The 14745-nt window shown below is 38.4% G+C and overlaps 1 protein-coding gene across 1 annotated transcript in view; it reads left to right on the forward strand.

Moving 5' to 3' along the window:
* Positions 1–6745, forward strand: part of LOC130073787 (transmembrane protein 255B) — a 53594-nt gene extending 46849 nt beyond the window's left edge. The window contains exons 8-9 of the mRNA XM_056239405.1: positions 3241–3375; positions 5883–6745. Coding sequence (XP_056095380.1) covers positions 3241–3375; positions 5883–6041 — 294 coding nt within the window. The 3' untranslated portion in view covers positions 6042–6745. The remainder of the gene's footprint in view (positions 1–3240; positions 3376–5882) is intronic.
* The last annotated feature ends 8000 nt before the right edge of the window (positions 6746–14745 follow it).

Genomic DNA, 14745 nt, shown 5'->3' on the forward strand with positions numbered 1-14745 from the left:
GCCAAAACGGCATTTATTGTTTACATTTCGTGATCAAATAGACATAATTTGAAAGATTACACCTTGCTTATTATCAAAAGTAACAAAACACTGAGCTTATTGCGATTATATGTGGTTAATGGTGGTTAGGCAACAGCCCTGTATTCGTTGTGTACACATAACACATGAGGTGCAATGAGCCGGGGCTGGGCGGGGCCGCAGGGGGCGGGGCGTGTTCGGTTCGCCATGAGAGTATCGCGATACGTATCGTGGGTGGTGTATCGCGGTTTTTCGGTTCGGTTCAAATACCGTTACACCCCTACTGCGCACATATATATTAAAACGCATATAACAATAGATTAAACACTTAATACGCATGTGCAGCGTTTTCACAGATTCGAGTTTTTGAAGTTTACGCGGAGATGATAAAGTTTTTTAAAAAATGTCAACGCTTGCACCTTGGAACCTATTTCAGGGTTAGGGTTAGGGTTAGGGTTGCGTTCTTGAGCCACCAGGCACTGTTGTTTTGCGGATGAGGGGGCCGGAGCGCGTTAGGGGTTTTCTGTTAAAACGGTGTTGTGTAAGCGGCCCCTAAGTTAATAACTAATGATCTTTGCAACGTAAGTGAATCAATCAAAACTAACTTTAGCTGGACAATAACATTATTCTAGAGCTGCTGTAAAGCCAAAACAATCTGTTACTTTAATTTCCTATTATCACTGTAAAGCTGCTTTGAACGAATCTATATTGTTAAAAGCGCTATGTAAATGAAGGTGACTTGACTTGAGAACGCCCACCACACACCAGCTTATTGGTGGAGAGGAGACAGAATGATACAGCCAATCATTGTTTATATGGGGATGATTAGGAGGCGATTTTGATGGATAGAGGCCAATGGGCAAACTTGGCCAGGATGCCGGGGGTTAAACCCCTACTTTTTTTCCAAGGACATCCTGGGATTTTGAATGACCACAAAGAGTCAGGACCTCGGTTTAACGTCTCATCCGAAACGACGGTTCTTTTTGACAGTATAGTGTCCCCATCACTATACTGAGGCGTTAGGACCCACACAGACCACAGGGTGAGCGCCCCCTGCTGGCCTCACTAACACCTCTTTCAGCAGCAACCTAGTTTTCCCAGGAGGTCTCCCATTTAGGTACTGACCAGGGTCAACCCTAATTAGCTTCAGTGAGCAACCAGTCTTGAGCTACAGGGTGATTTGGCTGCTGGCACGGTAGAATCCATGATGCCATGTATCAGAACAAGAAGTCCAGGACCTCCGGCAGAAAAATAGGCCCACAACATTAAAGATCCAGCAGTATATTTAACCGTGGGCATGAGGTTCTTCTTTTTTTTTATCCCTGTTTGCACCAAACCAATCTAGTGTGTTTGCTGGCAAAAATGATTTTTTATATGTCTGACAACTGTGTATGCTGGAGTTGTTTTTAGATGAGTGAGGAGGATTTTTCTTGAAACCCTCCCAAAAAAACTTGTGCTGATGTAGGGGCTGTTTGAATTTTTTTAGGCTTTCTGGCCCCAAGACTCAACTAATCCCCTGAAGTTCTCCAGCTGTGATCCTTGGAGAGTCTTTGGCCACTCAAACTGTACTCCTCACCGTGCATTAGGATGATATTATAGACAGTAGACACATGTCCTCTTCCAGGCAGATTTGTTACATCTTTAGTTGATTGGAACTTCTTAATTTTTGCCCTGATGGTGGAAATGGAATGGAAATGGAAATCAGAACTATATTTTTTGGTTTTACTCATTGGGATGGATGATTAAGGGAATTTGGCCTAATATTTATACTCCTGTGAAACAACAAGTCATGGCTAGACAATTTCAAGTTCCTGGTTATGGTGTGTTAAAACTGTAAATATGAATGGGAATATACTTCAGAGATATTGTACTCATAAAATATTGGTGCCAATAATTGTGGCCAACTGTCACATGTCTGTCCTGTCTTGTGATGCACATGGGTGTTTTGTTATTTTGAGCCATGTGCTCTTGTCATTGTTTGATCCCTCCCCCTTGTTATCTGATTATTGGTTTATTTGCTCCACCTGTCAGCCTCGTTACCCTCATTGTTTGCCTCCCTATTTAGTCTTCCTGTGTTTGCTGTCCTGTGCTCGTTCGTTGTATTTGTTACGCGTGTTCGTCATGTTGAGTTCTGTGCCCATTCCTGCCTTGCCGTGTCTGTTTTGGATTTAGTTACTGAGACCTTGGTTTTCTTTTGTTGGTTTGTTCATTTTATGTTTTTGTCTTATTAAATACTCTTCAATTCACTCCGCACCTGAGTCCTCTTTTCCAATCTCCACTACCCACCGTGACACCAACATGTTTTGGAGAAAACCATTTCATAATGTGATTTTCTCCCCACTTTCAATTATTTTACTTCAATGAAAAGTTAGATTTTTGCAAAATAAAAATGTAATGAAAGATCAAAAGGATAAACAATGCAGATTTATTTTTACAGCCACTTTGATCATATTTACCAAGGGTGTCAATAATTCTGGCCATGACTATGGCTTACATGCATAAAAAGTCACAATGAGGATTTATGAAAGCTTAAAATACTGCATATAATGGGCTATTTTCATGCTGATGTGTGTCTTCTCTTCAATTTAATACTTTTAATAACTTTATTACTTTTAAATACTTTTTTAAGACGTTTCAAAACTTAAGACCTGCATAATCACTTCAATCAAAAACTGTAAAAAAATATTTTCTTCCTCAGTATTTACACAGTAAGTGTTGTTTTGTATCAAACTTGACTTTATGCTTAAAACAAGAAACAAATATCTGCCAATGAGGTAAGCAAAATAAACTTATTTTCCCTTAAAATTAAGTTTATTTTTCTGACCCCACTTTTGTTGTCTTAAACCTAAACTCGCTTAATGTTGATCAGTTTCAAAATCTTAAGTAATTTTTCTTCTCAGGAATGTTAAGATAGTTTTAAAGGAAACCAAGACAAAAATACTGAGTAGGAAAATAATGTTTTGCAGTGCAGGATCAAAACAGATTGTGTTCATGCATTTAAATCAAATTAAAACATGATTTTATTGGCTCCTATACACATAATCTCCCTGCTCAACATAAATATACGAATAAACAATGGGCCCTTTCCATAATTCTTGGATTGGAATGCAGAAGTAAACTATACTTTCTGGGCCAATTAAGAAACTGTTTGGATAAATATTCTATTGAAATTGCATACGGCAACCAGATATGATGCTTACACTTTTTTTTTCTTTTCGCCAGAGGAGTGGGGTGGTCGGTCTTGATGTGTCCCAGTGGAGAGGTTCATCTCTATTCTCCTTTGATGGGGCCAACTGTTCATCCCCCACTGCACCCCTGCTAATGGACCCCACACACACAGGACACCAGCTCTACCCGGTCAGTTCATCACACTCACACACACACAGATTCCGCTCATGGTCTTTTATGGTATGATTCAGTTGCGGAGTTCAATCTGCAGACTTTTTGTGCACCGTGAAATTAGTGTGAGAGTCCCTATCAAATCCCCTGGTGATGCGATGCATACTCACAGATTGATCCCAGTCCAAAATCCCACAGCATTCCCTTATAAAACTGTGCCTAAGTACACTGATCCTTGGGCTTGTCCTGATCACACCCCTGCCCTGCTGAGAACGCCAGCCAGAAGTCCAACCAATCCCAGATCATGGATCTCCCAGCACCCTCACCCCTGTTGAGTGATCTGGAGTTGCTCTTGGAAGCATCACCGCAAAAAGTTCCTCTGGCCAACTTAAACACACATTGCTAAGCATAATATATTAGGTATGTTCATCATGAACACAACAAATAAGTTAAAGCTGCAGTCCGTAGCTTTTTTGGGGGTTAAAAATGATTCAAAATATATATTTGAGAAAATACATAACCAGCCAGTGTTCAAAACTATCTGCTTGCCGTAGCTCGATTCAAAACGGTAAGCTTGTAATAATGTTTTTCACTCCAGTGGTACTGGTGGATTACTGCGGGAAATTCGAGCATGTCTTTGCGTCATTACGTCACATCTGTACACATGAAGGAATCTCGGGTAGTAGGCTATATTGCGTGTGAGGATGTCGGCGGTGAAGATTTATAGCCTTTTCTCACAGCACTTGATATAATTAAACTTATTCATTTGATAGCGGATCCCGAAAGGTTCAAACGGCAATCACCAGTGACAACTAGAGATTCACCCGCTGTAAAATGGAAAAGACTTCATTCGGACTTCGGAGTGGCTACAGAAAAGAAGAGACTTCAACCGGACCCATGCGAAAACAAGGATGATATCGGAAGGACGTTACATGTAGTCACGCAATGCTGACGTTGTCAACATTAACAATTTGAGAACAAAGTATAATTTGCACGGTTTTGCGTGATATGATAGGCGATTTTTAGATTTAATCATCGTGATTTACTGCAATGTCAGAACCAGAACAAAAGTGGATGTTACTTACTTGTTCAGATGACATTTTCCGGTGAAAATTCTTATGTTGGTCATACTTCCAAAAAGAATAATCTGTGATTCTGAATGCCAGTATCCACACCGGCGCGGTGATTGACAGCCTCACACTCTCCTCAAACATTGTTCATCCGCGCTGTGCGGCGGTGTCGAAGTACAACTCACATAAAGTTGATAATTCCGCGAATGACTGCAATTGCAGATTTCGAACAGAGATGGCGACAAAGAGGAAAAACAGCGGACTGCAGCTTTAAGAAAATAGTATAATATGGCTTACTAAGTTAAAACAGAAAATGGTCACTGAGGAAATCAGTATAGATAAACAAACAGCCATTGGACCGCGGGATCCATGTTTGTGCCATTACGACATGATTGTTCATCATGAACAAGCCATATGAACATTATACAACACTCTTATAAATAAAGGTTCTTTATTGGCATCTACTGTATGGTTCACTGAAGCACCTTTAAAGAGGCAATATCATGCCTCTTACAAAGTCTTGATTTTGTATTTGGTGTCTACTAGAATAGGTTTTCATGCTTGAATGTTCAAAAACCACATTATTTTTCACATATTTTACACGTATGCAGCACCTCTCTTCCAAGTCTGTCAGTAACGCTCTGTTTAGTTCCGGTCTCTAATCTATGAAGCACCTCTTTCAGAAAAGTGCAATGTGCCCTGATTGGTCAGCTTTGTTCGTTGTTCAAGTTTGTTGTGATTGGTCAACCGCTTCGAGCTTGTTATGGAAATGTTACCATAACCTCGAGTTTCAACACACTACTAACACAACTTTTTTTGTGTATGCCTTGGACGGGAATTATTTAAATGAGGAATACTGTGATGTGTTTGTTCCCGGAAGAAAACTCAAGACTACAATGGCGGTGTTTCAGGGAGTTCAGAAACAGTGACACCGATGTAGAGAATAACTCACTTTGGAGTGACTTTGTGCTTTGTCAGCAACATTACACAATAAAGACCCTAATATGACCCCTTTAACATTGAAATCTCTCCACTGCACAAAAGGCTATTTATAATGGGGGAAAAGGTACTTTAGATGATTAAATTCTTCTTCAAACTAAGAAAAAAATGGTTGTTTTAAGAACTGTTCACATTGGGAAACTATTGGAAACTTTCTTTTTAAATGTGAATGAGCAGCCCACCTAGACAACATCTTATTTTTCCCTGAAATTCCAGAATCTGGACTTATTGTCAATATATTTTTTTATTCAGTACTGATAATGAAATTTAAATTAGATAATGAACCATTTAACCCAATGTTTCTATTCTGGGCTCACTGAAATACATAGCTGATACAAACTGTTCTCTGCACATTTCACTTCATCCAATCTTTTGGAGCTGTAAACTGAATAATAAAAGCTGAAAAGACGATTAGTTTCACCTTGAAGAAATGTATTTTCTCCATATTTCTTCCAGAGGGCATCACTTTATGCTTCTCCAGCAGTCCCTGCAGCAGCAGGATCTAGTGCATCTCCAGGAGGATCATCAGATACATCCCGTGTACAGCCCAACCCTCCTCCCTTCGCTCCCCTCCACAACCTGCTACCCTACAAGACCTCCAGCTTCTCAGCTTAGGACATCTGGATCCAGACCAAAGACATTTACACTACACTCCCCTTAAACACAACATGAAATCAAAATGGACTGTTTGCTTTCTGAATAAATGTCCCTGGTCTTATTGTGCAAGATTCATCATGCATGTTATTCTCAAGGAAAAACTGGTTGTTTTCATTAAAATGTCTTTTTACTTTCTTTACCTCTGTAACCACTTTTTTTTCTGCTGCAAGCCTGTGAAAAATAATATTAACTAATTGTATTTATCTACTTTTCATGATCAAACCCTGAAGGACATTCAGCTATATGTTTTCCACAATATAGACATTTACTGAAGGAATGCATTACTCATTCCGTTTCATGTTGTCTTTAAGGTGATATTAAGATGCAGAATTAGAGTCTAGTTTTGACTATGGCTGCAGAATATACAGTAAATATATCACATTATAACAGGGCTAATTTAAAAATAAATTACACGAAGGACTAATTACAATCAGTTGTAGACTATGGGTCAAAATGACTCAGTTTGAACTAACTTCACCACGGACTAACTTTAATTAGCTCATCAATCTGTTTTATTCTCCCATACTTCAAAATCACAGTCATTTATTTCATCCACTTGAGAACTTGAGGGATAGAAACAGACCTTCAAAACTCTAATTTAGATGTTTGTATATGATGTGTAAATGTTTCTTTTGATAAAAGTGAATTGATGTTTCTATGTAGTGTACTTTCATTTTGTGCTCAAGTCAGGGCATTTCCCCCATGTTGAAGAGGAAGTTCTTTTATACCAAAGGTTATGTAGCCTACTTGGCAGTACAATAAAAATATTTTTTTTTGTTTATGCTTACATGATTTTTCTTCTGCACCATATCATGATTTAAAACTACTGTACTATATCCACACTGAAACTCCACAGTTTATTAGTAAATATTTTGCCTCAATGCCTGGAGGTCTAATCAAATAAGACTGAAATGACTCAAAATAACTGCATTTAAGAATATCTTACTTTTTGAAAGAGTTCAGAGACTAAAAATAGGACTAAAAAAATATGTCAGCAGGTCAATGTCCTGTTCATTGTACTCAATATATGGACCTCATTAGCTGATGTATTTTAAAGCATTGCCTGAGACTAAAGTTATCAAATTAGTGATAGCAAAATTTTAACTTTATCTTTTCTAAAATAGGCCCTATGTGCAAAGATAACGGAACGGATGGTTTGCGTCATTTGTTCGCTCTCTTTTTCTCTTTTTTCATGGTGACGAACATAAGAGTTGAAATATATTTACATTATGGCGTATGATTTATGGTTTATTTCTGATGAAAGACAAAAATGTTCTAAATAGGCACACATTATCCTGTTATTTTCTGCATACTTTGCGTTGCAAGAAAACACAGGACCATTTACATTTACCCAATAAAGGAGTTTTAATTAGCCATACAGATCATTTTAGGCTCATCCTAAATTAATGAATCAAAAGTTATAGGTTTGCAGGAGCAATATGACATGAATAGTTGGCCCAAAATAAAATTCTGTCATTTACGTATCTCTCCAAACCTTAAAGGTCATATTTGTCTAATTTCAACCAGCTTTGTTGCAATGTAGTATATGTAAATGACGTGTCCTCTTACCACATGTTACCTACACTCAGATCTCCCGGTTTAATTTTCATCTAAAGTCCACCAGATGACGTCTTTTGGCAGCTCCATGGCTTTTGTTCAAACTATAGTTCGTACTTCTGCATTTGTCCTCTAGCACTGCCCACGGACAGTCGGATCGAGTTTCCCTACCTTTTTAGGAAAAAGGGAACACCACAGTCCCTTTCTCTGTTTCCTCTAACCATGAATATAGCACCCATTATTTCCACTGAACCAGACTATTTTAAATGTTGATTAAGCAATCTCATTGGCCGCAGAATCAGCAGTGGCCAATCAGCTTGTGTCGTGTATATAATGTGATTGCTGGCAGATTGCATGTAAAGGATCTATCAGCCTACACCATCTACAGTTTTATGATTGAATTAGATATATAATATGCCCCTGTAATAATAATCAAAAAAGCAATAAAAGTTGTTGGTGTCTTACTGCCACTAATAGTCATTTCAGCTGGAAACTGCAGGGATTGTATGTATGCAGTAGGTATGTTTTTGGAGTTTTGCAAAAATGTAGGTATAAGCTCATTTTTCCAATTAGCCTATGATGCCATTATACGGCTTCAAAAGAGTCGTATAAACTATACTTTTAGGAGCTTTTATGATCTTTTTCCCACTCACATCACATATGGACTCTTGGTCAGGACTTCTTGATGTCACAGGGTTTTTATGACAAATTTATGACATGCAGGTCACCATTGTTTTCAATGAGAAACATTTTGAAACCTTTTCAATACAGACATGATGGGGCATTGGAATTTTAACATCATGATGGAATTATATATTGGGGTATAACCCATTTGTATATCCTATAATATAAAACACATGATATAACTGGCAGATACAACTACAGTCACAATTTTTTCAAAGAGTACAAATATCCCATGTGTTCTGAGGCCAAACGATTGATTTGTGTGAGGAATAGAGCCAAAAGCGATCAACGTCTCCTTCCATCATAAAGCTCATGCCGTTCATGCTATGTCAGAATTACGAAATGTCAACATTCTACTCGGAGCTGTTCGATTCTTCAAACTCAGAATAATGCAGTTCTATGGCAACACTATTAACAGCAAAATGACTTTGCAGCAGTGAGGTGGTACAAGTCAGAGCGCTTAGAAAATTCAGAGTTTTACAAGTTGTAATCACAAGTTCTACATGGACATAAATGCTTTTTATAAGTCAGAATCTCAAAATTACAGTAATTCCAACATGGCATGAATGTACCTTCAGATCCTGTGCACACCTAAAATTTAACTCAAATTCAAAAGATAAAAACAAAACAAAATAGCAACAAGGATACACTAGAACTAATCAAACACTTTACTGGAACAAGAGCAGAGATAAATGCAGACACAGGCAAGCGAACAGAAACACACCACAGGACACAAAACGAACCAGCAAAGACATGAGGGAAATAGGCACAATATAAAGGGACCAGATCACATGAGGATCAGGTGAGCACAATTAGTGAAACGAGGACTAGACGTGGACTAGACAAGGGGGCGTGGTAACTGGAAATGAGGAGGCGCATGGCCAACATAAACAAAGACAGAGCCATGTGCTCAGGCACAAAACAAACAATGAAACATTAAACCGTGACAAGACGGACAAGACTGCCAGGGCAGGAACCTGACACTCTTGACCAATTGTGTCATGCTAAAGTTCGGGTATATCTTTTGAATGAGATATGACTGCATTGTGTATTCGTTCACAGAGCAGGATCATTTTCAGCGATTCATAGTGTGTTCCATTTATCTTTGGAAGTTGGAAATTTCTAGTTCCCAGTAGGAATGCCCCCTCAAGTAGGAGTTGTGAATGGGAATCCAATATGGCTGCTCAGCGCATCAACCGTAGTGAAACAGTATATTGTTTATTAGCACTTCTGTTTGTCTGTCTCAATAACCTAAATAAATAGTACTATCCCAACTATATTTGTGGACATGATACTTAGGCATAATCCTTGCAAATTACCGCTTTGAATTCAAATAGGGCAAGCACAAAAAAAGTTTGCTTGGATGTGTACATCTTAGAATTTCAACCTATGTACTGGAACGTGGTCAACTCGAGTGTGATGTCATTCCCAGCTCGGACATCCTTCTTCCAAAGTAAATGGAACACAGCATGAGTTCCTTAACTTCCACTCTGTTCTTCACATGAAGAGATTGTGTGGCTTCAGAAGACTTGGAATGCAATCCGAGTTGTTTGCAATACTGTTTTTTGGTCAGTTTTATACCTATGACTGTACTCTTATTTGCATGTTACGTGTTTTATATTGTTGAGAAATGGTTAGGTTTAGGGTAGCGGTGGGGTTATAGGTGCTCCAAAATATTTATGAAAGAAAAAATGTTTATAAAAATAATTTCTACTGAAAGCAATGGAGTACCCTGCACGTCAAAAAAAAAAATGCTAAAGGTACCCTGTGCGTTACAAATTGACACCAAGTGGTCATGTCCAAGTGTCCATTCTGTACGAGTTGGGAGTCTTAACGAGTGAGTGAAAAAGAATGTTCATTTGAAATTGTACATTTAGTGCATAATAAATATAGAAAGTAATGTAACATTAAATACCAAACAACAGCAACAAATCCAAACCACAATACCTTGTTAACTTTATACACCAAAACTGGGACACTGTCAACAGCAGATTCATTCATCTTGATTTCCTGGATGAAAACATGAAATATGAGTTGAACTAAGTAACACATCTTGGCAGAACGTGCTCGAAATGTATGATGACAGACAAGCCAAATCCAATAAATATACTGAAATCACAGGGCTCGCTTTGTCTGCAGCATGTGTTTCAGCGCTGCGACTAGGTTAATAGGAAGTGCATGTGTGTTCTCTGTCATTTGGATGTTTATGTGGATATATGAGACGTGTTTGCCTCTGATTGGGTAAGCTTCTCTCCAAACACTGTTCTTCTGAGCTGCACAACGTCATCTTCATTGTCGGCAGTCTTTTACAGCTTTTACTGTGGAATGGGCTCCTGAGCAGCAGAGATATAATGCAGCAGCACACTGGGAATGGAGAGAACAGGCCTTGACACAAAATAGAAGTCTAGATTAAAGGTCACTGAGGAGAACATGAGGGAGAGAATGAGAGAAAAACTGAGTGAGAGGGTGAGGATCATGCCAGGGCAAACATGACCCTCATAGCCGGACGTTGGGATATTTGGCTTGGGAATGAGAATACATTCCTAACACTCTGGATGATGGGTGGACTAAATATTATTTTTACAACCCTAAAAATAGTAATTAATAATCAGAAACTCTCACACCACAGTGACATATAATAAGATCCTTTTCCTAAATAATACTGGCCTGTATTTTCAAATAAACCTCAATGCAAATACATAATTTAATCCTTGACATGATTTCTTGTCTATACATCATTATACATGCATCAAAAATTGGAACAGGATGATGATGATGCGTCATTAGTATATTATTAAGATAAATAAATATCTAATTTAGGGGTAAACTTGTCCCAGTTGCAGAATTTGTAGGCTTATTACATCTGTCTTTTTCATGGTTTATTTAAATGGGGTAATTTATGTAAAATATGAATCTATTTGTCTATGTAAATACTTTAACATAGACAATATTGAATATATACAATATATACAATACAATACATTTAAATAAATATAATTGAATAATGACAGACAAATGAAAATGGTCAGAATCCCAGTCATAGAGATCCATCTGAACACTTTATATGATCTTTTCTTATTTGAAGGATGTCATAGCAATATTATGAATTCAGATTGAATGACTGGCCAATTGGTTGCAATGATACGATTGATATTTTGAAGATGCTTGAAATGTTTCTCTAATTGATCGAACAATTAAAAAACAACTCCATAAATAGCTACAATGATTCAAGTAAATAATAAAAACACCAGCCTTTATACCTCAATTCTGAGGGGTGCATGTTACGATAAGGTGTTAACTTTTTTTCACTCCAGAATTTAAGAAAAGTAATTATCATTGTACAAATTTAAATTATTTAATGTGTCCACAAATCCCCTATTTGTAAATGGACAAAAAAAATACATTTAATATCCAACTTAAAAATAAATTCATAGATCACTATTATCCAACGACAAACATTTTAAAATTCAAAATTGTTCAGATGAAATAAATACTGATGTTCAGATGAAAAGTCTTTATCTGAAATGAAATAAAAGCCCTATATATATATAGTATATCTTCTCAAAGGACAATACTATAGAAATGACACTTAAATATATTTTAGTGTAGTCATTGTGCTGCTTGTATAGCAGTATATATTTACTGTCCTCTGAAAATAACTCATCATACAGCCATTATTGTCAAAATAGCTGGCAAAAAAAGTGAGTACACCCTTTTGCAAAGTGAACATGTCAAAACTGTGTTCAAAGTGTCAATATTTTGTATGAGCACCATTGTTATCTAGCATTGCCTTAATCCTCCTGGGCATGGAGTTCACCAGAGCTGCACAGGTTGTTGGTGGGATCCTCTTCCACTCCTCCATAATGAATGTTAGACACATGGTGCTTCTCCACCTTCCGCTTGAGGATGCCCCACAGGTGCTCAATAGGGTTCAGGTCTGGAGACATACTTGGCTACTCCATCACCTTCAGCTTCCTCAGCAAGGCAGTTGTCATCTTGGCGGTGTGTTTGGGGTCGTTATCATGCTGTTCGGCCCAGTTTCTGAAGGGAGGGCATCGTGTTCTGCTTCAGAATGTCGCAGTACATGTTGGAATCCATGTTTCCCTCAATGAAGCGCAGCTCCCCAGTACCAGCAGCACTCATGCAGCCCAATACCATAATGCTACCACCACCATGCTTGACTGTTGGCAAGACACAATTTTCTTGGTACTCCTGACCAGGGCATCGCCACACATGCTGAACACCATCTGAGCCAAACAAGTTTATCTTAGTATCATCAGACAGACCACAGGTCATGGTTCCAGTAATTCATAATCTTGGACAGGTTGCTTTCAGCAAACTGTTTGCAGGCTCTCTTGTGAGCCAGCTTCAGAAGAGGCTTCCTTCTGGGACGATGGCCATGCAAACCGACTTGTAGCAGTGTGCGGCGTATGGTCTGAGCACTGACAAGCTGACCTTCCGCTTCTGCAACCTCTAAAGCAATGTGAGGGGTGTACTCACTTTCGTGAGATACTGTATATATAATATATATATATATATATATATATATATTCCTTTCGCTTCATCAAATTTTTTGGAGCTATATACTGACATTTAAAAGATAAAAAGATGATTTATTTTACTTTTGAAACGTTTTGTCTCTATCTTTCTTCCAGAGGGAGTCACTTTATTGTAGTTTCATTGTAGTGCATTGTTGTTGGCATTCACCAGTTTGCACAATAAATGGTGTGAGATTGGCATTTAAAGGTCAGAGGATGTAAAAACATGAACTAATCTTAATAAGTTGTGTGACTCTGTGGATAAACATGCTGCGGTTTGAAGAAGAAGAAAAGCCATAGTTTATGACTTTACTGAACCATTAAACTGTACTGTTCTGGAAAAAAACATAAAAAGTTGTGTTGGTTTTACTTTGGCAGACAATTGTGAATCTCAACATTGAGACTCCAGCCATATACTGGTCCCTAAAGGCATTTTATTTGACACAGACGGGGCCATTAAAATAAGGCCAACAAAATTATCGTCCAACTGGAGGTTGAAATAAATTATATGAGATATTAGACAGGTTTATTTTATGCAAAAAAGTTATAACTTTGAACTTTGACATGTTTGAAACAGAACCCTCAATTGTGTTACTTATTAAAAAAAAAAAAAAAAAAAAACATTAAAGGAGCTATATAATTCAGAAACCCTTTGAAAAGATACTGGTGGCCGTTAAGTGAACTGCAGCCAGCAACTTACTGTGCATGCTCGCATTCGTGCACACGTAACGTGCAAGAGATTGAAGATGTACTTACGGGGAAGTTCGTTTTTCACTTAAGTAGTAAGTAAAGAAGTAAAAATTAAAAAGAAGTAAAAAGAAATTGGAAATACCTTTGCAGCGATATACTTTTTAACGAAAATCCCGACACCGTTCACGCTGCTGAGAGCTCCGTTTAAATGAATTGTTGCTTTCCTCTCAATAACAAAATAAACACACAACAAAAATTACAGCGGTGGAACAACAGCAGATATGTTTGCACTAGCTCTTCGCAATTCACCGGCATGTCAACAGATTGGGTAATTAAAATTACACTCTTATGATAGTTTGATTATAAAGTAGGCCTATATTTGAGACTACTCCATAGGTCTGGCTATGTAGTTTGAATGAATCCCTTTTCTTTGCATGCACATTGACATTACAATACAGAATGCTCTTTTGGCATTATCCATTGTATAGTTCACCCAAAAATAAAATAAAATAAAATTTCTGACATTAATTACTCACCCTTATGTCGTTCCAAACCTATAAGACTTTAGTTCATCTTCGGAACACATGTAGATCTTTTTGATGAAATCAAAGAGCTTTCTGTCCCTCCATTGACAGCTGCAACTGACACTTTGATGCTTCAAAAAGTTCATAGAGATCGCAAAACTAATCCATATGAATTGAGTGTTCCCTTTCCAGAGCGTCAGCAGACGCTGCGGGAACTCCTCCCTTCTCCACTTTGAAATCTTATAGGCTAACGTCAGCTTGGAACAGCTGGCCAATTGTCGTGAAGTATGCAAATACTGACAGGCTCACAGGCAGTATAAAATGCATGGGCGCGACAATTGCGTCAGAATCTCTTTCTTCACGCTGCCATCGTGGAAGCTGCACCTGACGACTAACAACCCCCTTTTTCTCAACGCATCCGATGGCTTCATTTTACCAGATTTGTGCAGGCCCCAATGACCCGTCCTACAACCACGAGTTCTGCGCTGCCTGCCTGGGCCTCGCCCATGCCGAGGTGGCCTTCATGGACTCCACGTGTGCTCACTGCGCCGACCTGCCGGTGCGCACTCTTAGAGACAGGAGGGATTTGGCTTGTGCTATAATTACCGGGCAGACAAGGCCTACGCATCTGCAGGTGAAGCAGCATCTGCTCTTCATTCCATGGCTACA

Source organism: Rhinichthys klamathensis, unplaced genomic scaffold, assembly GCF_029890125.1.
Source record: "Rhinichthys klamathensis goyatoka isolate OS25496 unplaced genomic scaffold, OSU_Roscu_1.1 h1tg000561l_1, whole genome shotgun sequence".
Taxonomy (NCBI): domain Eukaryota; kingdom Metazoa; phylum Chordata; class Actinopteri; order Cypriniformes; family Leuciscidae; genus Rhinichthys; species Rhinichthys klamathensis.